The sequence below is a fragment of the Aethalodelphis obliquidens genome, unplaced genomic scaffold (assembly GCF_003676395.1).
Source record: "Aethalodelphis obliquidens isolate GAN/ISIS:26980383/991018 unplaced genomic scaffold, ASM367639v1 scaffold20, whole genome shotgun sequence".
Taxonomy (NCBI): domain Eukaryota; kingdom Metazoa; phylum Chordata; class Mammalia; order Artiodactyla; family Delphinidae; genus Aethalodelphis; species Aethalodelphis obliquidens.
Window position 1 is genome coordinate 16976895 of NW_020837964.1, and position 13687 is coordinate 16990581.

General features: G+C 40.8%; 1 protein-coding gene across 3 annotated transcripts in view; it reads right to left on the bottom strand.

The window, feature by feature from the left end:
- The window catches only part of WWP2 (WW domain containing E3 ubiquitin protein ligase 2), a 145721-nt gene that overhangs the window by 103128 nt on the left and 28906 nt on the right, over positions 1 to 13687 (bottom strand). For all 3 annotated transcript variants that reach the window (XM_027119422.1, XM_027119423.1, XM_027119424.1), the window contains exons 3-4: positions 13386 to 13533; positions 12923 to 13044 (exon numbers count right to left, since the gene is read on the bottom strand). In XM_027119422.1, the coding sequence (XP_026975223.1) occupies positions 12923 to 13044; positions 13386 to 13533 (270 nt within the window). The remainder of the gene's footprint in view (positions 1 to 12922; positions 13045 to 13385; positions 13534 to 13687) is intronic.

Here is a 13687-nt window from a genome sequence, read left to right on the forward strand (position 1 = left end):
ATTATATATATATATATATATAAAAAATATATATATATATAGTTGACATACCCCCAAAAAGCTGAGTGGATATATAACAAAGTATTAACCGGGTTAGCTCTGAATAAAAAACTTTCCATGTACCTTCTCAATTTTGCTGTGAACTCTAAAATTGCTCTCAAAAATTGTCTTTAAAAAATGCAAACAGGGGCTTCCCTGGTGGCGCAATGGTTGAGAGTCCGCCTGCCGATCCAGGGGACACGGGTTCGTGCCCCAGTCTGGGAAGATCCCACATGCCGCGGAGCAGCTGGGCCCGTGAGCCATGGCCGCTGAGCCTGCGTGTCCGGAGCCTGTGCTCCGCAACTGGAGAGGCCACAACAGTGAGAGGCCAGCGTACCACAAAGAAAAAAAAAAAAAAAATGCAAACATTCAATGGAGTTCATAATAACGGAACAAGATTTGGTAGCTTCGTGGGGGAAAAAAAAGAATTTCCAGTGATTTTTAACCTTCTCCTTCTTTGGAAGGCAGTATATGCAGAGGTTGCAGGCAAAGTCTCTGAGACCAAAAAGGCCTGGGTTAAATCCCAACTCTGCCACCACCTACTATGTGATCTTGGGCAAGTTACATAAAATCTGCCTATTTCCTCATTAAAGGGGATGGCAGTACAACCTACATTATAGGTATGCAGGAGGATTAAATGGAAAGAATAGATATAGACATAGATAGATAGATAGAGATCAAGAATTCAGAACAATGCCTGATACATACTTAGCACTCACAATGTTCTTTGTCTTTTTTTTCAATAAGCATAAAACAACAATAATAATCAGAAAAATAACAGTAACATTTTCAGTTTTAGGAGCATACGTTGCTTTTATTATCAGAAAAAATATTAATAGTCAGCCTCCCCTGCCACATATCCACATGCTCCATATTCTCAGATACAACCAAGTGTGGATCAAAAATATTCAGGAAAAAAAATTCCAGAAAATTCCCAAAAGCAAACTTTGAACTTGCTGTGCTCCAGCAACTATTTACAAAGCACTTACATTGTATTGGGTATTATAGATAATCTAGAGATAATTTAAAGTATACGGGGGTATGTACATAGGTAATATGCAAATACTATGCTATTTTATATAAGGGACTTGAGCATCTGCGGATTGTGGTATGGGGGGTGGGGGGGCACATCCCAGAGATACAATTATACTATTTTCAATTTGGGGAGCAAGAGAGAATTTCTCAGAAATCTTCTGTGAGTATTCCATGAGACTGAAATAACTAGGTCTTAGTGGTTTACCAGGCTCATAAAAGTAACTACTTGGCTATGCAGAACTGGTTTGGCCATTCTCCCATCAGGCCTAATCAAGGCACTGGAGTTTGTAGCTATGCCCTAAATAATAGCTCCCTACCAGCTTACAGGACTGTCACATCCTTCCTTTCACTTTTGTCTCTTGCCCGCCTCCTCCTCATCTGAAGAAACAGTGAATAATTTCCCAAACTTAAATTTAAAATTGTTTTTAACTTAGGAGCAATTTTTTAAAAGTTTCTCTCTTCTCCTCTGACTCAGGTTCCAAGGATCAGTGGTTTATTTCTCTTTTTGTTGAAAAACTGGAAAAACAGTGTGGTGTTTACTTTAAAATAAATGCATGCACTGTCTGTCAGGCCTGCCTCCTTGAGATGCATGGCCCACCCACCAGAACACTTCATCCTCATGGAAGAGGGAGGGAGGTGGTACAGCACTCGTGACTGGCCTATCTGTTCTTGGAACATAAAGTGCAGTAACAACCCTCTGCTTATAAGATTTTTAAATAAATAGGGAGCTGTTTGCTTTTTCTCCCTCTCTCATTTTTTTTTTTTTTTAAATCTGGGAGACACACATGGGGAAAGAAAACAGACACGCATAGAAAACGAAGAGCATAAGCAAAAAGCTTTTCGAAGGTACTTCATTTTTCACAGTGGTCTGGGGACAGCAATTCTCTAACCGCCTCCTGTGCATATAGAAATAAGTAAAGATGTGGATGATGGTGAGAGCCAGGGCTCTAGTGGGGAAAGGAGGAAAGTTAGGAAGAACTCTGTGAGGTTGAATTAGAATTGGAGATTTTAGCATAAACTCATCACCTTGAATATATAGACACAGAATAGATATTTATGTGTGTGTGTGTGTATACATAAAGTCTTTCAGGAAAAATGAAGGCTCAAGAGCCAAGAAAGTTTTGAAGAAAAAGAGCAGTGAGGGGATTTCCCTGGTGGTCCAGTGGTAAAGAATCTACCTTCCAATGCAGGGGACACAGGTTCAATCCCTGGTCGGGGAACTAAGATCCCACATTCCGCGGGGCAACTAAGCCTGCATGCCAGAGCTCGCGCACCTCAACAAGAGAGCCCACGTGCCACAAACTACAGAGCCCACACGTTCTGGACCCCCGCGCGCCACAACTAGAGAGAAGCCCGAGTGTGGCAACGAAGAGACAGTGCGCCACAACGAAAGATCTCGCATGCCTCAATGAAGATCCCGCATGCTGCAACTAAGACCCAACGCAGCCAAAAAAATAAAAATTTAAAAAAAAAAGCAGTGAGAATAGGTATGTCCAAACTGATACTGGCACTCCCTCCAGTGAAAACAGTGACACCATAAAACCCATAAGGAAAAAATACAACTAGATCCTTGGCCTACACCATACACCAAAAAAACCTCCAGATTGATTAAAGGGTTAAACGTTTAAAAACTAAATAAAGAAAACCAGCACAAGTGTCAGTGTAAGGAAGGTATCTAACTGTATTTTTTTCCCAAGTGGTAACTCAGTGGTTCTAAGACTTGAACCGGCATCAGAATGCCCTGGAGCATTTGTTAAAACACACATTGCTGGGCCCTATCTCCAGGTTTTCTGATTCTGTAGGACTGGGAGAGGGCCTGAGAATTTATGTTTCTAATATGTTTCCAGGTGACGCCTATGCTGCTGATCTGGACACCACACTTTGAAAACCACTGGGTTAACCAATGGTCCCAATTTGTTCATCTTTCTTTACTGATTTTAAATGCCACCTTTATCACATAGTAAATTCTATCTATGTTGGATGATGTTTGGAAAAAACTATATGATGGGGACATGTCCAAAGGATACAGGAGGGGTTCCCTGGTGACGCAGTGGTTGGGAGTCCACCTGCCGATGCAGGGGATGCGGGTTCGTGCCCCAGTCCGGGAGGATCCCACATGCCGCGGAGCAGCTGGGCCCGTGAGCCATGGCCACTGGGCCTGCGTGTCCGGAGCCTGTGCTCCGTGGTGGAAGAGGCCGCAGCGGTGAGAGGCCCATGTATCGCAAAAAAAAAAGGATACAGGAGCAAGCTTGAAGAGGCACCCACTGGCCAAACCAGGGATATTTTGAGCATAAAATAATGGCAGTAATAAATTATAACCCATGCATAATATAAGAATCCATGAGTTGAGACTGATAATACATACCTACATAAAGGAAAAAGAAAAGCTCTTCCTTGCAGCAGTATGTCAACTAATAAATGTAGAAGGAATGACTAAATTGGAAAAAAAATTTTGCGACCATCAGAATATTAACTGATTCAGACAAAAATCATTAATGAATGCAAATACTAGTAGGTGAAGGTGTGATGAGGAACAGATATTTACATAGTCTCAAAGTATGGTATCTCCCCATAAAAAACGTCTTAGTTATAAAGAGAAAATAGTCATTTTACAGTGGAGAGCCTGGCAGACACAACCCTAACCCAATGGTCAAAGTTCACATCATCAATAATGAAACAAGCTGAGTTGTGTGCCCCCTGATCTGACACACTGAGAAGGACGCAACATCACTTCTGGAATGCTCCTGCCAAAAATGTGTAGTACTCTGAATCTAAACTGAGGAGATTCTACAAAAAGACAGCCTGAACTCTTTAACAATGACAGTGTCATCAAAGACAAAAATAGGCTGAGGAACTGACTCCAGATTTAAGGACAACCAAATGTAATGCACAATCTTGCATGGGATCCTGGAAATCACCTGAAGTGCATTTTTGCAACAATTAGAAAATACAAATTACATAACAATACTGTAAAAATGTTAGATTTCTTGATTAGGTTCATTTATAGTGGTTAGGCAAGAAAATATCCTTCTTAGGAAATACACATTTAAATATTCAGGGACAAAGATGTATAAGATTTATAATTTAAAATGATTCAGCAAATCACCATACATACATATACAGACATACAGACGATGTTAAGGCAAATGCATCAAAATATCACCACATGGATGAAGAGTATAGGGGAGTTCTTTGTCCTAGCCTTGTAACTTGTCTCTGAATTTGAAATTATTTTAAAATAAAGAAGTTTGGATTTATTTTTTTAATCTACTTCAAGCCATATTTCCCTCCTTGAAAGCAGGAAAATCTGGTAGTGCCAAGGTCTGCAGTGTTGATGAGTCCAACTACCAGAGAGGAGAGCTACAAGAGAAAAGTGGGTCTCAACTCCTATCTGCTACCAAGCCAGAAAGAAATGAAGATCATCCAGTGGGCGGGTACGGATGAAACATGCTGGTGACTACTGGGGGTTGGGGATTATGTTTGAAAATTCCCCTAATAAAAAGGTTTTTAAAAATCGGTGTTCAGGGCTTCCCTGGTGGCGCAGTGGTTGGGAGTCCACCTGCCGATGCAGGGGACACACGTTCGTGCCCCAGTCCGGGAAGATCCCATATGCCGCGGAGCCGCTAGGCCCGTGAGCCATGGCCGCTGAACCTGCGCGTCCGGAGCCTGTGCTCCGCAGCGGGAGAGGCCACAACGGTGAGAGGCCCGCGTACCGCAAAAAAAATAAAATAAAATCGGTATTCAGGGTACTTCCCCGGTGGCCCAGTGGCTAAGACTCCGTGCTCCCAAGAACTCCAGACGGGGCCAGGGTTCGATCCCTGGTCAGGGAACTAGATCCCACCTGCCGCAACTAAGAGTTCGCACGCTGCAACTAAAGATTTTGCAGGCAGCAACGAAGATCCCACGTGCTGCAACTAAGACCCGGCGCAGACAGACAGATAAGTAAGTAAATAAATAAATAAATTTAAAATTCGTATTCATTCAATTTTTTTAAAAATAAATTTTATTTTTATTTTTTTAAAGCATTGGTTCTTGTTTCGGGGACTTAACTTTTTTTTAAGATTTTTTAATTTTTATTTTATTGTATTTATTTATTCTTTATTTTTTGGCTGCATTGGGTCTTAGGTGCGGTACACAGGATCTTCATTGCAGCATGCAGGATTTTTTGTTGCAGCTCGCGGGCTTGTCTCTAGTTGTGGCATGTGGGTTTTCTCTCTCTAGTTGTGGTGCATGGCCTCTGTAGTTTGCAGCATGCAGGCCCTCTAGTTGTGGCGTGCAGGCTCAGTAGTTGTGGCACGTGGGCTTATTTGCCCCACAGCATGTGGAATCTTAGTTCCCCGGTCAGAGATCAAACCCGTTCCCTGCATTGGAAGGCAGATTCTTTACCACTGGACCACCAGGGAAGTCCCCAAAAAATAAATTAAAAAAAAACAATAGTCAAACTCAAAAGCTGGCTTCCACACAGAGATGACTAGAACCATCCTTAAGAACCAAACCAGGACTTTTGGTCAAGTCCTCCGTGCAGCCACTGCCAGGTCAATGTCCCTGCAGAGTCAGCCAAGGCTGACCATTACGTAACTGCTGGACTCGAGTAAAACCCTCCACTGCAGCATCCCTCGACCAGGGGGAGGCAGGAAACATCAGCTGGGTCTCCCAGTCAACCTCCAAGTCCACCCAGGGGAAAACAAGGGAGCAAATGAAAGAATGAATTATGTCCCATGGAGCAGAAAAACACCAGGTGGGGTAACCGCTACCCGTCACTCCCTTTCCCAGGAAAAGTGGTTTCAGGAAGACCCGGCCACAATGAGAGGAGTCACCTCACCTACTGTAACCCACTACCCTACGAAACCGTATTCATACTTAGACACCACTCTGCAAACATTTCCCGTCCAGCAGCTCCCCAAGGAGCGCAGGCTCCAAGACTGTGGTGCTGGAAAATGTCACATGTTAATAATGGCCTCCCCACTCCACACCCGCAAAGCTTTTGCATTTGTCCAGTCTTAGAATTCTCTCTTGGAACAACCTCAGGGCTGCCTCCCAGTTAGGCAAGGAGGTCCCATATCAGGAAACTGGGTCTCTGCTGTCCATCTCTGGGATTTGTACCTCCCAATCTTTGGGAAGGAAAGTATCAGAGGAGACAGAATAATAACTACCATTACTACTACTACTACTACTATAGTATGAACATGTGTCACATACTGTTGTTAGCTCACTTAATCTCAAAACAATATTTTACAGACAAGGAAACAGAAGCACTGAGAAGTTAAGTGTCTGATGTACAAAGCTGGTGGAATCAGGATTCAAACCCCGGGAGTCTGACTCCAGAGTCCACATGTTCTTAACCACTTCTCTACATGACAGATTTGCAATCATCAGAAACAGCCTTGCTCTATACAAAGGGCTTTAGGAAACACAGCCAGAATATTATCTATATTGTCATCCTAGATATGTTTTTCTAAGAAAAAGCAGCCCACTGCCCAAATTTTCCATCAGATTCGGATCTGATGTGCCTCACTACAAAACCCAGCCACACACTCAAAGTGCTAAGGCTGGCGTCAGCAAGAGCAGTAGAAGCTGCAGCCACTGCCACAAGCAACACAGCCCCTGGGAGCCATAGGAAACATCCTCCTGAATCACACTGGGCTCAAAGAGAAAATCACAAGAGCAATTACAAAAAAGGAGCAGAACACAGCAAAATGTAGGGGATGGCAAATTGGTTCTCCACCAGACAGTCTCTACTAAAGCTAAACATACATCCACCCTATGAAACAAGTCCCCAAGATAGATATAGATAGATAGACACATAGATAGATTTAACAGAAGTGTATGTCTGTGTCTTCCAAAATTCTTGTAGAAGAATGTTCACAGCAGCTTTGCTCATGATGGCTAAAAACTGGAACTAACCCAAATGTCTACCAACAGGAGATGAGACAAATAAATTGTGGTATATTCATACAATAGGATACCATACCCCAGTAAAAAAAAACAAACTCTCATTACATGCAAAAGCACAGATGAATTGATTTCACTGATACAAAATTCAAGAATAGGCAAAACTAATCAATAGTGATCAACAGTGATAAAATTCAGAATAGTTGTTATCTCAGGGCAGGGCAAGCAAGGGACATGGGGAAATTTCTGGGGTTCTGGGAATGTTCTATCTCTTGATTTGAGTGGTGATTACACAGATGTGAACACATGTAAGTATTCTTTGAGCTGTCTCACTTAAGATTTGTGCACTTTTCTTTAACAGAAAAAATTTTGAATACAAAGTGGGGTAAAAATCAAAGACAAATTTAAAGCAAGAATGTTTTTATTATTAAATAAGATGGGACAAAAATAAATGCACTAAGCTTTCAACTCAAAAAGCTATAAATGACTGACTATTGAATAAATAAAGCAAAAAGATGAAAAAGATTAACCAAGTTAAAAATAGAAATTAACATTAGAAAACATGGTATAATTGATAAATAAGTCCAAGTAGTTGTCCTCTGAAAAATAAATTAAAAGCCAAAAGTTAAAACAAGAATGTTTATGCCAGTCAAGAAAAAAAAATGGGGAAAAAACACACAAATACCAACATTTTTAAGTGAGAAAAATTAGAAACATTTTTAAAAATGAGAATGCTATCTCAAATCTTTATATTAATAATTTGAATATCTCATGAAACAGTTTTCTTAGAATATATGAATTAACAAAATTGACACAAGATGAATCAGAAAAGCTGAACAAACCAATCATTATGGGGAAAGAACTGAAAAAGTCATCAAAGAATTATTTCAGAGAAAGCTGCCAGACCTAGTTGGTTTTATGGGTGAGCTCTTTCCTGCACTCATGGAACAGATAATTCCCATGTTATAGAGTCTATTCCCGAAGTTGGAAAGCACTTCAATTTACTTTATAAAATTAGCCTAGACTTGATTCCAAAGATGACAAAAATAGTACAAAATTACAAACAAATGTCACTTATGAATTAGATGGAAAACCCCCAAATAAAATATGAACATGTAATTCTAAAAAAATTTTCAAGGAATAATCTACCATGAGCAATTAGGTATATTCTAGAAATTCTAAGGTTGTTACTACAAGGAAATTAATATAATACATTGAAAGGAGAAACATATAATTATCCCAATGGTTGCTTAAAAGCTATTTGCTGCATGCTGCAACTAAAAGATCTCGCGTGCCACAACTAAGACCCGACGCAGCCAAATAAATAAATATTTTTTAAAAGATAAAATAAAAACATTTGCTCAAAATTCAACCCTTATCCTGATTTTTTTAAAAAGACAACAATGATTAGTAAACCAAGAAGACAGGTTACCAACTAATACCCAACCTGACACCTGAAGAAGTCACTATAAGCTTAGTTATTAGGGGAGAATGCCCACTCCATCACCACTAAAACAGGAAGTTGTATACAAAGCAACTAACAAAGAAAAAGAAGTAAAATTATCTCCTAAGACGATCAAAATTTTTGATCTTAGAAACCACATAAACGTCTACCAAGAAAATCCAAAAGAAACTGTTGAAAACCTATACTAAGAATTCAGCAAGTGACTGATTATATAAAAGAAAATACAGAAACAATAGTCATATACCAACAACACTAAGTTAGAAGACATAATAGAAAAAGATCCCACTGAAAATAATATCAAACCTCCTTTAAAAACTAAAAGAATCTATCTGAAGATAACTTCAAAATGATTTGAGTGAATTTAGAGACATTCCATGTTCCTGGTATGAAAATTCTCCATAAAGAAACTTTACATATGATAGATTCCAACAAAAATCTCAAGAGATTGGGGGTAGGAGAATAGGAAGAGGGGAGAACCTGACAAAATAATGTAAAATTCATGTGATGATGTCATCCATGCAAAGAAAAGAGGCAGGAAGATTTTGAAAAGAAGAGAAATTTGAACTGTCAGATATTAAAAACATAACATAATGTTATACTAGCTAAGGCAGAGTGATTTGAAAAGGCTGATAAAAAACAGCAATGAATGGAAAGTCCCAAACAGGCCCAAATATACATATGTTTTTAATATATGCTTAAGGTAGCAACTCAGATCACTGGGGATATAGATAGGTTATTTAATAAGTAGTGCTAAAGTAATCAGTTAACTATTCAGGAAAAATTAAATTAGATCCCTACTCACACTGTACACAAAGATAAATTCATTTGGATGAAGAATTAAATTAAAAAAATAAAATCACAATGAACTAGGGGAAAATAAAGATGATCATTTACCTGATCTCAGAATAAAGGAAAGCCTTCCAAAACATAAAAGAAAAGGCTGAAAATATAAAAGGTAACAGACTTGACTACAGAAAGTTTAAAACATCTGTATGGAAAAAAGAAAAAGCCTGAAAAATTAAAATGCAAATGAAAAACTGGGAAAACACAAATTACAAGACAAAGAATAACAGCCTTAACATATAAAGAGCTCTCTCAAAACCAAAAGAGAAAAATGCACATTTCAGTAAAAAAATGAGCAAAGGACATTAATAAGGCAATAAACACACTTTAAAAACATTCAGGGCTTCCCTGGTGGCGCAGTGGTTGAGAGTCCGCCTGCCGATGCAGGGGACACGGGTTCGTGCCCCGGTCCGGGAAGATCCCACATGCCGCGGAGCGGTTGGGCCCGTGAGCCATGGCCGCTGAGCCTGCGCGTCCGGAGCCTGTGCTCCACAACGGGAGAGGCCACAACAGTGAGAGGCCCGCGTAAAAGAAAAAAAAAAAAAAAAATCAGTCTCCTTGAGTAAATTACAGCTTTAAAAAAGGTGGAGTGGAGGTGGGGGGACTTCAAAGACATAACCACCAAATGCAATGAGGGGACGTTGCCCAAATCCAGGTTGGGGCAAACCAACTGTAAAACAACACTTTGAGATAGATGGTGAAATCGAATATGAACTGGGTATTAGGTGATAATGAGGAATTCGTGTAAATATTGCCAGGTGTGATAATGGTACAGTAATTATGTTAACAAAAGTCCTTTTTTAATGAGATGCATGCTGAAGAATCTAGGATAAAAGGTTGAAACACCTGTAATTTACTTTAAATACTGCAACCAAAAAGAAATAGATGAAGCAAATCTGGCAAAATGTTAATTATAAAATAGGCTAAAAATATATATATATTTTTTTACAAATAAATCCAATAAATGTTAAAGTGCAATAGAAACCAGCCATCTCAGCTACTGCTGATGGAAGGATAAATGGGTAGAACTTTTCTGGAGGGTAATCTGGCAATGTGTCCAAAACCTTGAAAAATGTTTAAATCCAGCAAGACTATGTTCAATAATTTAATACACATTTTTAACAATTGGTATAAAGATTTGTAAACTTATAAGTTTATCAAAATAGCATTATTTGTGACTGAAATACTGAAAACTACCCAAATGTTCAACCTTAAATTTTCACACAGCCATCTGATAAGACTACTACCAGACAGTCATCAAAAACTGACTTTTGAGGAACAATTAAATATTTTATGGTACAACAGCTATGGAAAACAGTATGGCGGTTCCTCAAAAAATTAAAATAGAATTACCATGTGATGCAGCTATTCTACTTCTGAATATATATCCAAAAGAACTGAAAGCAGGGACTTGAAGAGATATTTGGACACCCATGTTCACAACAGCACTGTTCACTACAGGCAAAAAGTAGAAGCAACCCAAATGTCCTTGGATGGATGAATGGATCAACAAAATGCGGCATACAATGCAATATTATTCGGCATTAAAAAGGTGATTCTGGGGACTTCCCTGGTGGCGCAATGGTTAAGAATCCGCCTGCCAATGCAGGGGACACGGGTTCGAGCCCTGGTCCGGGAAGATCCCACATGCCGCAGAGCAACTAAGCCCATGCACCACAACCACTGAGCCTGCACTCTAGAACCCATGAGCCACAACTACTGAGCCGTCCAGCGGTTAGGACTCCGTGCTTTCCCTGCCGGGGGCCCAGGTTCAATCCCTGGTCAGGTAACTAAGATCCCACAAGCCGTGCAGTGTGGCCAAAATAAAATAAAATAAAATTTAAAAAGAAAGAAAAAAAAGGTGATTCTGATACATACCACGTGAAAGAGGCTTAAGGACATTATGCTGAGTGAAAGAAGTCAGACACAAAAGGGTAAATACTGTATGATGCCACTCATATGCAGTACCTAGAGTAAGCAGATTCATAGGGACAGAGAGTTGAATGGTGTGGGTTGAGAGAAGGGAGGGAGTTACTGTTTAACGGGTACAGAGTTTGCGTTTAGCAAGATGAAAAAGTCCTGGAGACGGATGGAGGTGATGGCTGCAGAATCCTGTCAATGTACTTAATGCCACTGAATTGTACATTTAAAAATGGTTAAGACGGTAAGTTTTACGTTATGTGTTTTTTTTAATCACAATTAAAAATAAAGATATAGTAATACATTTTAAAGAGAAGAATGCATGTTGCAAAATAACAAGTTCATGTATGATCTCAATTTTGTTTCACTGATGTCTTAAATATTAATACACTGCACACAGGGAAAAAAGGCTCAGAAAGGCATGTATCAAAATGTTAACAATAATTATCACTAGGTACTTTGCTTCCAGGAGAATTTTATCTTCTTTGTGTGTCTGTGTGCTTTTGTGTGATTCCCAAGTTTTCAACAATTACTTTTGTAATTGAAAGCAAAAGTATGCCAACTGGACAAATGAAAAAGGAGAGAAAAGGACACTCACGTCGCTTGCTGATCCTAATGTGAGAATGCCCACAAGTCTATTTCCAAATGACATAGTAAATATAATCCTCCTTGAGAATCAAATTATAAAAGGCAGGCTAGCATTTGGGAAAATAAAGACCGACTCAGAAGACAGAGCAGCGGGGTGTTCCCTGCAGAATTAGAATAGAGGCAGATCCTCATTTCAGACGATTCCCGAGTCCAGAGTGGGTTCACCACATCAGTGTGTGCCCAGCAGAAAGAAAAAGACCGGGGGAGCCTCACACCCCATTCAAGAGGCCCATCAGAAAGGACAGGCTCAGAAAGGAAAGACTCTTGAATCAAGCAGCACTCTCCCTGGGACTCGGGGCTCCCCACCCACACATCTCTCTTAAACTAAATCCACGTTCAGAAAATATTTGCTAGACAGCACACATCAAGAAAAGAAGGAGCCTTTCTTTCTGTGGCATTCCCTCGCCACATCTGGTACTGCTCTGAATAGAGGCTTTATGAGGGAGGATCCAGATACCTCCGCCATGGGTTACTCCACTGACCACAAACAGCAATAAACAGACGTGAGGATTTAGATTTCCGTGCAGCCGAGGCATGCTGAATAATCATGATAGAGCTTCCACTGCATTCCAACAACCAGGAAATGTTTATCGAGCGCCTTCTAAGCACAGGGCACCATTTGTAACACCATTCCACGCAGACAGGCAGGCACACATGTACACACCCACCCACAGACGAAGCTCCTTTGTTGTGTTTGAGGGATCAGACTAGGAAAGTAATGATTTAGGCTGGAGGCATTTGACAGTTTGATTTTACACGTCACACATCAGGATCAGGAAAAGAGGGGCAGAGGGAAAGTATGCAGCCCTGAGGAAGGATCAAGGGGGGGACATCAGTGCATCCCACCACTAGGGGCCCTGGACCAAGGGGCTGAGTTCCGCAATAGAGGCAGAGAGTAGCTCTCAGCCTTCCTAGAACACCACGGACCACATCCACGGGGAGTACAGTAACTGCAGCCTCTGGTCCTGGAGGAAACTGCATCACCAGGTTTATCCACCATGTGAGAGACATCCATGCCTTCACATTCTTTTCCCCACCCCCACAAATGAATGACGTCAGGTACCCCTTCCTTGTACATACTTTTGCCCCCATTGTTCTTCAGGACATTGGAGAGGTTGACAGAGGCGGTGCCTAGCAGTTCATTTCTCAAGGTGTGGCAGCTCCAGACCTTCAAATCTAAATGACTCTGGGCCGTGACATTCCTGGAAAACAAATACTTGATTCATCATATCCAAGCAGATCAGTCACTCCTGTAACTTAGAAGAAAACAGAGAAACTACCCTGCTGACATCTTGAAGGTGGGGGGAACCCCAAAGAGGAAGACACTCACATATACCCTTTCCCCCCGAGAGCTGACCCTGTAACCATCTAGCTAACAATGAACACTCTGTGAGCTCAATGATGTAGAAACACCTGAAGAGAAGGTGCCTCAGGTACCAAAGGCGGAAGGCCTAGAGGCTGCTACAGGAAACCTGGATCTCCCACAACCCCTTCCTCTATTCTCCCGGGGGGCCACATTCGGAGAGAAGGGGTTTTCTCTTACAAAATGATGATCTCGTTCCAGAGAAGCTCGGAGCTCCCAATTCGCTTCCCAGTCTTCTTGGTCTCACTGGGGAGTCCATCCACTGCCACTTCCACAAACGAGTTAATTCGAGGTTGACGACTATGCACCTTGGGCTTTGCTGACACCACTGGACAGGAAAGACAGAAGAAGTCAAGGATGAGTCAGAGGGCTCCCAGCTGCCCCCCTGTGGTAGATGTTCTCCCTCTTTTTTTGTTGTTTCTTTTAAAAAAAGAAATTTTGTCTTTTCCTCATTCTAAAAAGACTTCTTTTTTAATGTGAGG